Below are 17,553 nucleotides of genomic sequence, written 5' to 3' on the forward strand. Positions count from 1 at the left end.
GAGCTAGTCAACTAGAGGCTCACTATCGCAACTAAATATATGTGATGTGGTCTGCTACAATATCACTCGTATTTGCAGCATTGTGGGTGATGATTTTTGAACATGTTATATTCGCACTTTTTATGATGTATATGGTGTGATGATTACGCCACCGTGCCCGGCCGGCCGTTGCTATTTTGTACTGTGTTATAAATGCGGCCGGCCGGCAGCTCCTTTCTGTGTAAAAAGTTAAGTTATAAAAAATTTCCAAAAGTAAAGTTATAAAAAAAATGCCCAACCACCGCTGCTGGGCCCATAGTAGCTTACAGAAGCTACCCAAATCAAGCCCAAACGCGACTCGGGCGGCTGATCGAGCCCACTAACGAGCCCGGAAACGGGGTCCAGCGGGGCACTGGGGAGTTAGACTAGAGGAGTTCGAAACGGGTGGCGACGGCAGCTATTTAAGTCGCTCCTCCCCCCCCCCCCCCCCCCCCCCCCCCCCCCGCTTCCAAGGTGGGACTAAATATGGCGTTGCGTCGCGACTGCACTGCACGCGGCCTCGGCGGGGCTCACGAGGCCGTATTCTGCACTATGACCGGCCGGCCCAGTTCGGCCCATTAGAGGCAGGCCGCCACTCGTCCTCCTCCCCCGGCCCACGCCCCCTTCCCTCGCTCGCGCGGGGCAGCATTGCCCTTTTTAGTCCCACCTCGGAAGCGGGGGGGCGCGAGGAGCGGCTTAAATAGCTGCCTCCGCCCCCCGTTTCGAACTCCTCTAGTCTAACTCCCAAGTGCCCCGTTGGACCCCGTTTCTGGGCCCGTTAGTGGGCTCGATCAGCCGCCCGAGTCGCCTTTGGGCTTGATTTGGGTACGTTCTGTAAGGTACTATGGGCCCAGCAGCGGTGGTTGGGCTATTTTTTTTTTAACTTCACTTTTTGAAAAAAAATTGACAGAAAGGAGCGGCCGGAAACAGCAGCAAACAGCAAACAAAATCATCATCATGCCCAGGTAGTACAACATATATGCCCAGGTAGCAAACAGCAAACTTAACTCATATGCCCAGGTAGTATAACATATGCAATGTCATCATCATGAAACAACATCAAACAAAATCGCAGCGGGGTCAACCCGGATACAGTGATTATCCAAACAAAATAAACGGAATGTTCAAATTGCAGACTATTTCACATAGGACAGTACAAAATACAAATTTATTACATAAATATTTTGACAAAACATAAACAAATAACTTATCAAGTTTTCTTGCACACACTTACGAATAAAAAACAGCATAGGTTCGTGCGACCACTTTTATTCTTCCTACAAACCAAGCTGCATCTCTACGCCCAGTTCCTGAACAAAAGATAAAGAAATGGGTGAGAAAATATAGTTGGTAAATCAAAGTAGCAACATAACTAAAATATGAAGATAACATCTTACTTCTCGTTCAAATGACATGTAGCCTTGTTATGACCTGGGAAACTACACAGACTGCACAAAGGACCACTTTTCTTCTCTGTAAAATCTTTTGGCCTACCATTCTTTGTAATGTCGGGGCCCCCCTTTGACCGCCCCTTCTTAGGTGCACCCTTCGTTGAAACTTTCTGAGGATCACCAATACCAGGCTCAACTTGTTGCGCGTGACTTGTCTGCTTCTTAAGCATAGCATACCTTCTACTCCCTATAAGTTCCTCCTCTAAAATCTTTTTCTGTGCTATTATGTTGTCCAGACACTTCATCAACTCATCGAACAAGAAGGGATCATTTGCTGCAACATGAGCAGCTTCTGCGGTTTTAATGGTTATTGCACTATACCGTTCTCTCTCCAATGGCCCTGACCAACCCCATCCAAACATATCACTCTTCCGCTGCACAGGCAACCCATCTCTCGCATGTTTGGACAACCGATGAAGGACACAACACTTCGGTATTTTAGTTAAGTTCAGATGATGAAGAACAAAGAGAATGTGTTTGCATGGCAGCCCTTTCCGAACCATCCTAAGACAACTGCATGTAATAGTCTCTTCTGAGTTACCTGGTTCACAAACAACATTGTACCTGAACTTGTGGTTATCCTTCCATGTCACCATGAATGTCTGACGCTCAATTCCCACGAGCGTCTCAAATATCTCCAGCTGGCCCATCTTATGCAAATCATCTTGCAGGATGTAGAAATTAGCAGGTGTGAATACTTTGGCAGCATGCTCCTCAAGGGCCTTATATTCAGTAACCGACGGTGGTTCTTTCTGGTGTGCCTTGCAGTCATCGTACGCGTCGTTCTCACGCAGGCGAACTATACAGTTCTCATAATGCACTACCAAATCAACTATTGTCATACCGTAGTCCAGGTGAAGGTGAAGGCAGGAGTTGAGGCTTTCACTCCTCTGGTTACTTTGCATACCAAGAAAAAAACATCGGAAAGATATGAAGCTGCCCAAAGTCTCCTCTTCCTGTACATCCTGTCAAGCCACTCTTCAGTTTTATCCGTCTTCCATTTATTATAGAAAGCGGTCCATCTCTGCTCAAAGTTGGCTTGAGAGGTGGCATAGTACAGGAGCGATCTGAACTCATCCAGTGACTTGTAATTCAGGTGCCTCTGCATATTTTTCTCGATATGCCAGGAGCAAAGGCAATGGAACACATCTGAAAGGACGGTCCGAATAGCCCGGATCATTGCAGCGTCGACGTCTGTGATTATTGACTTTGGCTTCACCTGACAGTTTGCCTTCAGAAATGTCTGCAGCAGCCACACGTATGTCCCTTCCGTCTCGTCAGCAATGATGGCACAACCAAACACTATGGTGCAACGGTGGTTGTTAACTCCGACAAAGGGGACGAATGGCATACCATATCGGTTCATCTTATACGTGCTATCAAACACGACCACATCTATGTAATCCTGATAGTCCCTCCGCGACTGTGCATCGCACCAGAACATACTCTTCAGTCTCCCTTCCTTGTCAAGCACATAATCAAAGAAAAAACTCAGGGTCCTTCTCCTTCCTGCTCCTCATAATGCCAACTGCCGTCTCTGCATCACCTTTTGCAATGAGCTTCATTTTTTCTCTGCAACAAAGATTGTAAATGTCCCTCCTGATAAGCCCGCACTTATCGTATGAACCGTATCTGCTGATGAAGTTTTCCATTATTATATGCTTTCTTATCCCGGCCGCTTCCATCGCCAATATCTCGGCCCTCTTGCCATCTCCAATCCGTCCGTGTGACCACAAAAAACAAACCTTGTCCGGCCGAGCCATCGCGTGGTTGTGATCATCCACGAATGACGCGACGAACCAAACTCCACGTTCTCTGTCCAGCTTCACCACCATATGTGCACCGCAGTCGCAACGAGTCTCCGGTCTAAGCCTGCGCTTGCGGCCCTCCATGGTTATGAACTTGCTCTGCCTTCTCCCTGCTCTGGAGCAAAGAAACCGCCGGTACCGTATCATTCCTGCAGCACCTCGTTTCACCTTCTGTTTCTTGATGCCAAACCCGTGCTCTCTGGCATGATTCTTGTTGAATATGTATGCATCCCCTTGCGACCGAAACGTCATATCCATGACCTTCCAATGTGTCTCCAGCATCTTCTGCTGCCTTTGAGCCTCCTCAATATCGATCTCTCCCTCATCGTGATCACCGCTAGTGATCGTCTGACTCCTCCTACAACATTCATTTGAATATATATATGTCATTTACTATCATTTAATTCATACTATTGATCGATGTACAACATCTATCAACTAACCTGGCTCAAGTTATCTGCAAATGATTCCTGCCAACTATGTTGCACATTGTCAACATCCACATCTTCCTGCAAATTTGTACACAAAGATATATAGTTAGCCATGAAATACTTTGCAAATTCAAAAATAAAATCAAAATATACGCCACTTACGTTTTCACTATTTGCGCCATGTTCATTATTGTCAAAATCCTCCGGAGGTAAGATATCATATGACGAGACGGAATCGTTGTCGCTGCTGTCATCATCTTCGTTCAAATTATCGTTATCAGTCTTAGTCACCTTATCAGTATCATTATCATCCCTCCCGAATGCGGATTCTTCGTCCATGCCAACACGCCTAACTCACATAACTGCAAAACATCGTGTCTCAGGTTTAGTACAATGCATCATGCCCAAAGCAACACTAGTTCTCTAAATCATGTGCTAGTCAGTAGAGGAGGCGCTGCGGCGGGAGGTTTTGATGAACTCTAAACCCTAAATCAGTACATGCACGAACTAGCCCTCACTTCTATCCATCATGCCCGCCCCATGCCCGCTAGGTTTAGATGACAAACCTTGGCCCGCGGTGTAGACGTCGCCGGCGTTCGACGACGGCCTTCAGGCGGCGATGTGCACGACGAGCAACCGGCCAGATGCTTGGCAGGATACCTGGCGGGGGGACGACAGTGCTGCGGAGGCGGCGTTAGACTTTGGGCCCTTCATGTCCGCGGCGTGATGACGGTGAGATGCGGCAACGGACGACGTTGCGACGGCGAGGGCGGCGTCGGATGGGGTTCGGGCGGCGAGGGTGGCGTCAGACGTCGGGCCCTTCACGTCCGCGTCGACGGACGACAGTGAGATGCGGCGACGGGCGACGTTGGGACGGCGAGGGCGGCGACGGGAGACGTTGGGACGGCGAGGGCGGCGTCGGACGAGGTTCGGACGGCGGCGATCGGCCACTTTGGAACTACCGTGATCGACGGACGGGCGACCAGATGGGCGGGCGAGAAGATGGGGCGGGCATAGATCGTGGGTAGTTTTTTTTTCCATGCGCGTGGTATACGTATGCCCGGCACAGCTGTACAATACGAGGTGGGTATACGTTTCTTCCATATGACCATTCTGCCCTTCTACGTTTTGTTTGGGGGGGGGGGGGGGGGGAGGGGGGGTCTACCGAAGCAAGGGCCAAACATAAAATGGTACCAATTCATTACCTTCTTCTTATATATTTACTAATTGGAGGCACCATACAAATCGCCATGTTAATCCACATCATTAAAAATATCTAAACCATTCAATCTATATAATGATTTATCTCAACCATACGATTTACGTTCTTATGTGATGAAAAATATGGTCAACCTGACACGATAACTACGATTTACGTTGCTCTGGTGGAAAAAAATAAGTACAACGACGTACAGGCAAAAGTCCATGGCGTTCAAGGCCCAGGATAAAAAGTGTGCACGTCCCAATTCATAGAAAAACACATGTTCCCGTTAAAAATAAAAAAGACGAGAACATATATAGAGATTAAAGGATCATGTAGATGTAAGAGTCCTCAATGACGTGTAAAAAAAGAAGAGTCCTCACGGACAACCTCCAAGTTCCAACCTTACGTACCTATGTGATGAAAAATAAAGACAACCCGACATGATAACTACAATTTATGTTGCTGTGGTGGGAAAAAAAATAAGTGCAACAACATACAGGCAAGAGTCCATGGCGTTCAAGCATCAGGATAAAAAGTGTGCACGTCCTGATTTTTATTAGTCCCTCGGTTTCATATTAAGTGTCGCACAAACTGATGTACCTAACACTAAAATATGCCTAGATACATCCGTTGGAGCCACACTTAATATGGACTGTGGGAGTAACTTCTTAGAAGCCTTTACCTGGTGTACATACTTATGGTTCAAAAATTGAATAGTTATATAGAAATATGCTAAGCAATTACAAAAATTATTGCCGCCAACCATTCTTTAGGGGAAATTGAAGCAAATAGCGATGAGTATCACAATAATTGTATGAAACTGTGCCTACCCTTGATGTTTATCAAAGGTTGGACATTACTTCAATTATTTTGGCAAGAAATTTTCGAATAACAGAAACATATTAGGATTTTCTATATTTCTCTTCAACAATTTGAAGTAAATATATATTTGTCCAAAAATGTTGATATTGTTAGTCAGAAATACACTGCAGTTACAAATCTCATTGCAAAGGAATCTTCTAATATATACAAACTGGACATCATTTCAAATATAAAAGGTCTTATATTTTGAATGAATTTCCTTTTTAACTAATTTTACAAATATTTAAATATAAAAATTAACATGTGCCTTTAATACATCAGAATGTAAATTTTGTTGCTTATTTGTACATATAGTTGACTCTTTCATTCCAAAATTTCATTATTGAAATAGTATTGAATAACATAACAACGTTAAGAACAACTATGTCTAGCCCGTGCAGAAGCACGGGTTGATGACTAGTATCCCTAATTATGGTATAATTGTATGCAATTAACTCGTATCTCTGAGTAAATGAAAGTGTTCGTTCGTTCCCCTAGACACCATCGAAGGGATGTCAGGTGATTATTATAGCCTCCTAAAAATAAAGAAAATTTTGTTACTTGTAAAATTTCGTAACTGATGATCTCACCATAAATTGCATGAAGCATAGGAATTGACTAGGTTTCCTAACTACTATTTAATTACATCCTGGGTATGATCATGATCGTCCTTCACTCCTGGGTATATAAGTTTGTCAGGAGAGATATATTTGGGCATGTTTAATTTGCACGAACAGAAACACGCCACCGCACACGACATTATTGCTTAAAAATATTTAGATGTAATAATATTTAATTTATTTTCAACATATGTAACATATAAATTGTTAAATTGCATCATGCAAAAAACTTATTTTTTTGAACTCATGCGCTGTCAGGGGTCAAAGCTGGACCGTTTTTATATGGCGGCTGCTATCCATCAACCGGTTGATCTTGGACAAAGATAAGCCGTGTGGCAAGCCGTCCGATCACAGGCTCATGCATGGCAAACGCAGCTCGTCTTCTTCATCTCACATCTTACCCCTGTTTCACAAGTTGGCACTGATCAGAGCGATACAGGACCCCCACATAGCGAAAATTCTAAACCAACGGACTTTTACGGGCCTGTTACAGGGTTTGTTGCGTTAACTAATCTCCACCCCACCTGATTTTCAGGAGGTTTGCCCCTCATCACTATTTCCTCCAATCAAAAACTCCCAGCTAAGCTTCCCCGTAAAAGCCCGTGCTCATGTGCCACATAGCACATGCGTCGCTTCAGCACAGCAGCCCACGGCACGACAAATGCTTCGTTGCAGCGTCGGTGATGTTACATCACAACATCGATGGCCCCGGCGACGCTGCATAGCAACACCGGTGACCCCCAACGAACCTGCATCGAGCATGGGCGACCCCTACGGCACTGCATAGAAACATTGACGATGATTCATAGCAACTCCGGCGAAGCTGCATCGCAGCACGGGCGACCCCAGCGGCGCTGCATAGAAACAACGACGACGATGCATAGCAACACTAGCGACTCCGGCAACGCTGCATTGTAGCACTGACGGACCTGACGACGCTACATAGAAACAGTGGCGACCTCAATGACGCTGCATAGCAACACCGGCGACCCTGGCGACGCTACATTGCAGCACTGACGGACCCGGCGACGCTGCATAGAAACAACAATGACCTCGTTGACGCTGCATAGCAACACCAGCGACCCCGACGATGCTGCATCCCAGCACCGGTGGCCCCGATGAAGCTGCATAGATGCACCGACGACGAGCCCCTCTTTGCAGACCCACTGCTCGCTTGAAGCACAGGTTGTGGCGTCATTGCAGATCGTCGGCACAAAGCTTGCCTCCGCCTACGGCAACAACGACTGTCGAGCCGGTGTTGAGTTGGAGCATCACAGGCTGCTACACCCGCCAGCCAGCATGCATTAACTCCGATTGCAGCATACGCGGGCACGGCGAGCGCCTTGCTACACCGTCGTCATGTGCAGCATCGGCGACTACTACCACACAATCCTGCTGGAGCCGCGCGTCGCCAAACGCCAGTGGTCGCGGCATAGCGATGGCTCTCGCAGCAACAGCAGGTCCGCTGGACGGGGGTGGGAGTGGGCATGGGTAGAGGGAAAGGCCATGGGGGAGAGAAGAGAGCAAGGAGGGAATGGGAAGAGATAGGAGAGTTGGTCTCTCGATCCAGAGGAAGAAGATTGTCTGTTGAGAAAGGGAGATAAGGTCCACTAGATGGGTGGTGGGTAGGGCCCACGCGACGCGTGTTGATCCCTCTGGGCGGCTAAAAGCATGGTTAATAATACGGCCAACGGTCGGCAATAAGGAGTTGACATGTCATCTAGAGCATGTACAATAGTAAGTTTTAAATGTGTACTACTTTATTATTAGTCGGTCTATCTTATATCTTCACAAAGTGTCTTGGGTCTCATGTTGCAGCTGGCTACTGTCCAAGAGCCCGCTTATATTCTCTCTCCTCTTCTCTCTCCTTCAACTAAGTAAAGATGTAATATTTTATTCCTTATAGTCTGCTTATGTCCAGAAATCCCTTTTGGAGCTCGGCCTCCAGTGAGGCCTCTAAATTCAAATTTGGAATTTCATTGAAATTCATATTTTTTACATTTTAAAAAATTCTGAAAAAATATAGATGTACATGAAGGCATAATACACATGTGTGTAAATTTTCAGTTCAAATGAGGGCTGTGCAAAAAAGACAAATATGGGGTTGTTTAACACATGATACTATTCATCCTCCCATGTCATGAATTTGTTTTTTTGTACAAGTCGCAAATCAAGGTATTTCATCATGAATTTTTACACACATGTGGGTTACATCCTTACATACACGCATATATTTTTTCATAATTTTTTGAACCATAAAAGTTTGAATTTGATTTTTTTTAAATAAAGGCCTCCATGGAGCTCGGCCTCCAAAACGCTTCTGTCGGTTATGTCACCTTAGTGTACTTGCTTTTATAGAACGTGGAAATTAGTCAGGCAATTTGAAGAGTTTTCCTTTTTATATATACTCCTTCCGTTTTTAAATATAAGTCTTTGTAGAGATTTCAATATGGACCACATAGGGACGTATATAGATACATTTTAGAGTATAAATTCACTTATTTTATTCCGTATGTGGTTCAAAGTGGAATGTTTTCAAAGACTTATATTTAGGAACGGAGGGAGTATATATATATATAGAACTCTCAAAGCTGGACCTTTCTTCTTTTGTGACAATCAAAGCTGGACCTGGACCTGGCCAAAAACAGTACTGCTCGTTTTCATTTTGGGCCCCTTTTTACAACTCGGTGCGGCCTCCTTCTCCCTACTGGGCTCCGAGCAGCCCGAAAGATCGCTCAGCCCAGGCTTGATCGTGATCTCCATATTTGCCCAGGCTAGGTTAGGAGAGGTATGCAGGTTTGGCACGAAGAAGAAACATGCCGCCGCACACGACCGCAGGTGACGGCAGCGTCAAGAGGCGCTCGGCGGCGGCAGGTGGGTGGCCCAACCTCCACCCAGATCTCCTCCGCGAGGTCTACGCCAGGCTCGAATCCCCGCTCGACCGGATCCGCCTCGCCGCCGCGTGCACCTCCTTTGCCTCGACCCACCCGCGGCGGCCTGTTTTTCCGTGGCTGCTCCTTGACTCAAGCGGCCATGACAAAGCGAAACGCATGCGCTGCTACTGCCCTGAAAGCGACAAGGTCCTGCCGTACGTCCAACTCCCGCTCCCGGGCAATTTCGTCCGGAGGTCACTCATCGGCTGTCACGATGGCGGCTGGGTCGCCTGGTACGACGATGAGCTCCGGATCATGAATCTCTTCTCTGGCGTGAAGGTGGATCTCTCCGCCAAGCAAAGGAGGAAGCTCCGCATACAATACTCCACCGAAGACGCGCAAGATCATCTTCTCCTCACCGCCCACTTCAAACGGTTGTATCCTCGCCGCCATCACTAGCATGAATAATGTCGTAGTCTGCAGGCTGAGCCACCCGAAGGCTGGGTGGTCGACAAGGAAATATTTTCAGGACCGGAAGCTCATGGACATCGCATTCTATGGCGGCGAGCTCCATGGCCTCACAAAATATAGCGGGAGGCTCACCAAAATCAACATCAGCGTGAACAAACGTGGCACGCTCGTGCTTAAGACTGTCGTGTTGGTGACTATACCAAATCCCTACCCGGAGACACGTTTTCTTGAGTACAACAGGTACATCGTTGCCCTACCTGGAAAGCTGCCACTACCAGAAATGCAGCTATGCCGACGGCCAAGGGCAGGCCGTAGGCGTAGAAAAGCCGTCGGCATAAATCCATATATGCCGACGGGGCCGTCGGCATATACGAGGCCGTCGGGACCGCTCGAGGTACGACTACGGGGCCCGTCGGCATAGGAGCGGCCGTCGGCATAGCCCTTGCCGTCAGCGCTGACCGTTTGACGACGTTGAGCCTACGCCGACGGGTGGTAACGGCTATGCCGTCGGCATAGACCTGGCCCATACCCCTCTGCCACGTCATCGATCCGTGTGCTATGCCACGTCATCGATCCGTGGGACTGCACCTCCGTGTGTGCACAGATATGCCGACGGCCTAGCCGTCGGCATACATTTATTTAGTTTTATTTTAAATTTCGCTTTATACTACCTATGGCAAATATATGCCTACGGTATAGCCGTCGGCATAGGCCCCTCTGCCACGTCATCGATCCGTGTGCCATGCCACGTCATCGATCCGTGGGACTGCACCTCCGTGTGTGCACAGGTATGCCAACGGCATACTTTTTTTATTTTCACTTTATTTTCTCAATTTTACTTTATTTTAGTTTTTGTTTTTGCATAAGATAATTATGCCTTATCTAAAAAAACATACCCTGATTGTATATCGATTGCCCCCCGTTACGAACGCCGCTATCGCCGTGTCACGGAGGGGGAAACGGTCGACACGGAGGGAATTCTAGTTGGTGGGGGGATTCGGGGTGTAGCTATGTCACCGAAACATCACATGGGTCCCGATGCAATGTGAAAGTGTTCAGGCATGCGTAGACGCCCGTCTTGGGGCTCCGCGGTGTGCCCCCTGCACGCAAGGCAGTGCCGCCGTCACTTGGATGGGGGCACACCCCGGAGACGCGTGCCGCCTCTTCGGACATGCCACCACACCACCCCGCATGTATGAGGGCCCGGTGCGACGCTCGGGTGGCATTGCTACCCCCAGGGCCCCTGTCCCGCCTAACCCTGTAGCGTTTGACCACGGGATCTAGCCCTTTGACTTTGCACGGACGGGCTTTGAGCAGTGGACCTATCCACCCGGTTGTGTTAGGTCAGTCCATAGGAACACTTTGGAGCAACATCCGGGCCAGACCCACGGCAAGATCCCATCCATGTAGACCCGACGCGCCCGTTTCCCCCCTCCAAGTGCTGGCGGCGTCGCCGTCCGTGAGGGGGGCACACCCCGGAGACGCATGCCGCCTCTTGGGACATGCCACCACAGCACCCCGCATGTATGAGGGCCCGGTGCGATGCTCGGGTGGCATTGCTACCCCCCAGGGGCCCCCGTCCCCATTGTTCTCCGGAGCACATTCTCTCGGCTATTTGCCGAGACGTGTATCTGGAAAACAGCAGGGAGGTGCTGCCGAAATTTTGTCTCGGAACAGGGTAGAATGGAGAACGTACTCAATCTACACATCCTCGGGTGGGAGTAGGACCCATCTTTACCTATTAGAGATGTAGGTGGATTAAACGCGGTAGAAACTGAAAATTTGATGTGATTAATTTAAATGAATCCTTAATTATGTTGTGTGGCTTGCAAAAAAGCAGAGGATGGCAAATAATCAGTGGATGTACAGTGGTTTTATCCGTCGGAATCGAGTAACATCAGAGTGGATCGCGAAAACCGATGTCTATTTGAAGGAGATATTCCGTCGTCCAATGAGAATTATCCCACCATGCCCCTGTGCGAGATGTGCCAGACGTCACCGTAGAAATCAGATGGACATGAGTGAGCACCTTCGCACGCACGGATATATGCCAAACTTTGACATGCCGCCGATAAACATAGCCGAGCAGGACCGTGGTAGAGAAGAGGTGATGCGACAACGCATCGATGGATATGAGGACGACGGGGTCAGGGACATGCTAGATGATGTCATTGTTGCAGAAACGGGAAATGCGACACCTTCAGAGAATGAACCGGAGGAGCCGGAGGCAACCGCAAAGGCCTTCTTGGAGGTATTGGCCTCGTCGAAGAAACCTCTTTATGCGGGGGCGAAAATATCTCAGTTGGATGCCATCTCGCAACTGATTGCAGTCAAGGCTGAGTACGGCTGTAGCCAGAAATGCTTCGAAGCATTCTTGGGAGTATGGGCTAACAGCCTCCCTGAGGGTCATGAACTACCGAAAAGCATGTACGATACAAAGAAAATCATGAAGGCACTCTCTATGGATTATGAGAAAATAGATGTTTGCCCGAAGAATTGCCTTTTGTTTAGGCACGAGTATGCGGATGACAAGTACTGTAGGCAGTGCGGTTCGTCTCGGTACATTGAGGTGGTCGGTGAGGATGGTGAGAAAAAGCAGCTAACCATCCCCGTTAAGGTTCTTCGGTATCTTGATTTTATAAAAAGATTGCAGCGCCTTTTCATCACGAAGGAGTCTGCCAAAATGATGAAGTGGCACAAGGAAGGTATAAGGTACAATCCAAAAAAATCGTACATCCATCGGAAGGGGAAGCATGGAAGTCGTTCGATGAAGAATACCCCGAGGAAGCAGCGGAGGCTGGGAATGTCAGAATAGCCATATCAGGTGATGGGTTGAACCCATATGGTATGTCGTCCAATCCATACAGCTGCTGGCCCGTGTTTGTAATTCCGCTCAATCTTCCTCCCGGTGCCCTAATGCAACGCAAGACCATGTTCTTGTCGCTCATCATTCCGGGTCCTGATTATCCGGGGAAGCAATTGGGTGTGTTTATGCAGCCGCTGGTGGATGCTTTGCACCATTCTTGGTACTTTCCGACGTTGACATACGACCGGGATCCGCAGAGAAATTTCTTGATGAAAGTTTGGTTGCACTATTGCATGCATGACTTTCCCGGCTATGCTCTATTCTGCGGATGGTGTACAAGTGGGAAGATGCCATGCCCAGTGTGCATGCAGGCTCTGCGAATGATTTGGCTGAGTAAGGGTGGCAAGTATGTAGCCTTTGACCTGCATCGACAGTTCCTCCCTCCAGACCATCCAGACAGGGAAGACAAGAAGAACTTCACGAAAGCCCGGGTTGTTCATGAAGTAACCGAGATTCCAACATTTTCGGGGGCAGATGTTCTTGCTCAGCTAAAAGCTCTCCAGCCTAAAGTCAAAGGCAAAGGCAAAGCCAAAGCCAAAGGCTTCGAGGGATATGGTGAGACGCACAACTGGACTCACATTACCCCCTTCTCACAGCTTCCCTATTTCAAGGACCTCAAACTTCCTTACAATATCGATGTGATGCACACCGAAAAGAATGTGGCAGAGTCCCTTTTCCACACGATCCTCAATATTCCTGATAAGACGAAGGATAACGTTAAAGCTAGAGCCGATCAACAGAGAATTTGTGATAGACCACGTCTGAACATGAAGCCTCCCACAGGCGGTCGAAAAAACTGGTTCAAGCCAGATGCTGACTTTGTCCTTAAACCGCCAGAAAAAAAGGAAGTACTTATCTGGCTGAAACACATTTTGAAGTTCACCGATGGTTATGCATCGAATATAAGTAAGGGAGTCAATCTTTCAACGGGCAAAGTGACCGGCCTGAAGAGTCATGACTACCATGTATGGATTGAGCGGATAATGCCGGTGATGGTTCGAGGCTATGTCCCCGAGCATGTCTGGCGAGTGCTTGCCGAGCTAAGCCATTTCTTCCGCACGCTCTGTGCTAAAGAAGTAAGTAAAGACGTGATTGAAAAATTGCATAAGAAGGCACCGGAGTTGATAGTCAAGCTAGAGAAGATCTTTCCGCCAGGCTTCTTTACACCGATGACACATCTCATTCTGCACCTCGCGAACGAGGTATTGTTGGGGGGGCCTGTGCAGAATCGCTGGCAGTACGGCCCTGAGAGACAGAACAAGCATCTCCGACAGAAATGTGGAAACAAAGCTAAGATTGAAGCTTCCATAGCTGAGGCAGTTATCCTAGAGGAGGTGTCAGACCTCAGGACATCATACTATCCAGACCACGTTCCCCATCTGCATAACAAGGTGCCTCGATACAATATAGAAGAGCCGAATTATCAACCCAAGCTCCATCTGTTCAACGCGCAAGGTGGGAGGGCTGGGGCCTCGAAACCTTATAACATGCCACGACAAGAGTGGGAGGACCTCATGTTCTATATCTTGCACAACATCAGGGAAGTTGAGGAAGTGTGGATGAGGTAATACCACTACACCATTCCTTTATGTCTTCCACATCATCATGTTTTATGTTCACTTAGTCCCGGTTTAACACCGGTCTTCATTTTTTTAGTGATTTCGTTCAAGAGGAATGGACGGGAATGAATCCTCCTACTGAGGCGGAGGCACTTACTCTTCTCCGTCATGGAAACCCTGGACGTAAAAAATTTGTTGCTTGGTTCATGGAGAAAGTAATTGTCCACACTCCCCTATTAAATACCTAGTTCAACATTTATTAGTTAACTAATGCACGCAACAATTTCAATTATACTTGTAGGGAAAAGATCCGAACATATCTATGGATGATGAATTGAGATGGGTTTCTATGGGTTTTGACCCTGCCGTCATGACATGTAAAAAGTATGATGTGAATGGGTATCGCTTCCATACAGAGGATCACCAGAACAGCCGGCCTGATCCCAAAACTATAAATACCGGAGTGTACACCCCCGGTCAAAATTCAGTAGACTACTACGGAAGGGTACAAAATATATACGAGATTAAATTCCACCAGGGGCGCGAGACCCTAAGTCTGCCTGTGTTCAAATGTCGATGGGTCGATCCACGGGAGGGGGTAAAACATACGCCTTCCATTGGTTTGGTCGAAGTTAAACCATCAACCGTCTATGCCGGAGCCGATCTCTTCATTGCGGCTACCCAAGCTACACAAGTATATTATCTGCCTTACCCATGCCAGAAAGAGTACCTAAAGGGTTGGGAAGTTGTGTTCAAGGTGTCGCCACATGGTAAGCTACCGAACCCGAATGAAGACGATTACTACAACATTAACCCCATGACATACGAGGGAGTGTTCTATCAAGAGCAACCTGATGATGATGATGTGGTTAGAAACGATGACGCTAGACCATTGGGTGAAGATGATGTGGATCCAAACGACGACGAAGCACGGAATGATGGTGAGACCATTGTCAATGAAAATGACATACTTATGCTAGAAAAGTTAAACGAAGACGCTGACAACGAGGAAGAGCCTCCACCTCCGTCAGACAACGAAGATGATATGATTGATAGTGATGATGAGACGGACCGAGAAAGAGGTTACAATAGTGATGATTCATATGGTTTCTAGCAGATGTACGTGTCAAGTCTTTTTTTTCTATAGTTTAGGAATATGCCTTTTATGCATTTTTATTAATGTGTTTATTATCATGCCTTTTCCTTCATTTCATTAATTTACTAATTGCTTATTCTCTTTTCAATGCAGGTTCGTGGAACATGGGCAAGGGGAAGGCCGACGTCGTGGGTTTCCTACGCAAGGTCGTTGGCCTGCCTAGTCGGAGTGGTCGAGCACGTAATCCTCCCCCCCCCCCCCGGCTACTTGACGATGACTCCTCACAGGGAGGTCGAGGGAGAGGTGCCCCTAGAGGAGGAGGGGGCGGGGGGAGAGCCCCTAGAGGGCGAGGTGGTGGGGGAGAGCCACTACAGGGGGTCGCGGCCAGAAAGAGCGCACCCTCACCGACTTAGGGGTGTTGTCTTCGAGGCCATCCTCTAGTGAGGTACCATCCTCTAGTGAGGTACCCTCCTCTGGTGAGGAGGAGGAGGAGGACGAGGCAGGCGAGGAGGAGGAGGTTCGGGATGGGGCCGAGGAGGAGGTGGAGGAGGAGGACGAGGAGGAGGAGGATGAGGAGGAGGTTGGGGAGGGGGAGGCAGGCGAGGAGGAGGGTGGTGGCGGGGATGATGGTGCTGGCGGGGAGGGGGTTGACAACAAGGGGTGGCTGCGTGGTAACGCAAAGCTACCAAAGCAGGTTCCTGCTACTGAGGAGCAGAAGTGGCTCATTGAGCCCACGGGGAAAGAGTAAGTGCCACTTCATAATAATTTCATTATTTTGCTTGTCACATGCTCATTCTGGTTGTTATTTATTTTGCTTGTCACATGCTAATAGTTCGTTCTTTTGCAGCAACTGGATATATTCTAAAGGGGTCTGTATTCCCAACGGCCTCATCACCGTCTTGCTGAAGTTACACTGGCCGGGGTGGTATTGTCCGGATCCAGTTAGGCACCCGGACCATCAGGTCTTGGCCACGAGCTGGGAGCACTGGGAAGCGGCCCTCCACGCGGAGCATGGGACCCATGCCAAGGCCGTGATCACCACTTTCTGGGTGAGTTCTCTTCAGAAGCACAAGTCCATTCTAGTTTCATGAATGATTTAACTCATGGCTTCTTCCATTCTTGTTTCGTGCATGACTGTAGAAATTCTATCGAGTTCTCCCGGAGCACAGGGGCAGAGCGGGCCAGATCGTGCTACGCCAATGCAAGAAGAAGGCCCGCCAGATGCAGTACGAGGTGCGCTATGTGGCCATCTCGACATACTACCACGACTATCTTGGTGTGAAGATGACCAAGGAAGAAGCGCGGAGGATGGGCATTACCTTGGAGAGGGACGAGTTCTTGGCGGTAAGTATAAAAGATTTTTCATTATGCTTTCATTACCTTGTGGTACATTTCACCGTTTCGTGTTGACATGCCATTATGCTTTTATTATGTAGGTGTGTCCAAATTGGTGTTATGGAAAAGACGAGTCATGGGCGGCATTGGTGGATCTTTGGTGTGATGAGGCTGGAGCCTGGGCGGCTATGAGAGTCAAAAACAAGGCTAACCGAGGGAAGGAGGGAGTACATGCTCAGGGAAACCGAAACCACTATCTCCACAAGGCAGTTAATGTATGACTAACCCCATTAAACATTCTTCTTCTATTTACCATTACTTTCTTATGTATGACTAACCTCTGTTTGGTGGTGCAGGAGGAGAAACTGAAGCGGCCGCTCTCACACATGCAGGCGTGGGAGATCGCCCATACGCGGAAGGACCCCAAGCCTGGCGAGCCCAAGTACTACGGCAAGAAGACCGCGCATAGGAAGAAGGCCTACTCCGATGGGTATCTGGCGTTACATCCTGACACACCTGACCCCATTGTGGCGGATCTGGACGAAAGGGTGGTGGTGGGCATGGGGCCGAAGGAGCACGGTCGGGAGGCGGTTCTCGATGCTGTGATCACTCCGTCTATCTCCTACACACAGCTCCGTCGGATCGACCCGACCCTGAGCCAGCGCACGAGCACGCGCATGAGCAGTGCACCGTCACTGTCCCTCTTTCAGGAGCAGCAAACTTTAAGTATTTTCCCTTTTATCTTCATTGTTCCCTTTATTTTCCGCATTTAGTAGTTTTATGAGTCTCATCATGTCATACTGTAGGCCTACATGGAGTACACACGCCAGGAGACCATGGCGTGGCACGACCGCCTTCATGCATACCATCAGCAGAGGGATCGCGAGATGCAGCACGCTTTTCAGGAAATGGCGGCCGGCAGGTGTCCTCAATGGCCATCAGCAGAGGGTCCTCCAGCAC

At 48.4% G+C, this 17,553-nt stretch overlaps 1 protein-coding gene across 1 annotated transcript; it reads right to left on the reverse strand.

Annotated features, from left to right (window-relative positions):
- Positions 1-2,947: 2,947 nt before the first annotated feature.
- On the reverse strand, positions 2,948-3,559 carry LOC109731731 (protein FAR1-RELATED SEQUENCE 4-like). Its single transcript, XM_020290903.1, has one exon. It carries the CDS (start codon positions 3,557-3,559, stop codon positions 2,948-2,950), a length of 612 nt encoding a protein of 203 aa, XP_020146492.1.
- Between the last annotated feature and the right edge of the window lie 13,994 nt (positions 3,560-17,553).

The sequence above is a fragment of the Aegilops tauschii genome, chromosome 3 (assembly GCF_002575655.3).
Source record: "Aegilops tauschii subsp. strangulata cultivar AL8/78 chromosome 3, Aet v6.0, whole genome shotgun sequence".
Lineage (NCBI taxonomy): Eukaryota > Viridiplantae > Streptophyta > Magnoliopsida > Poales > Poaceae > Aegilops > Aegilops tauschii.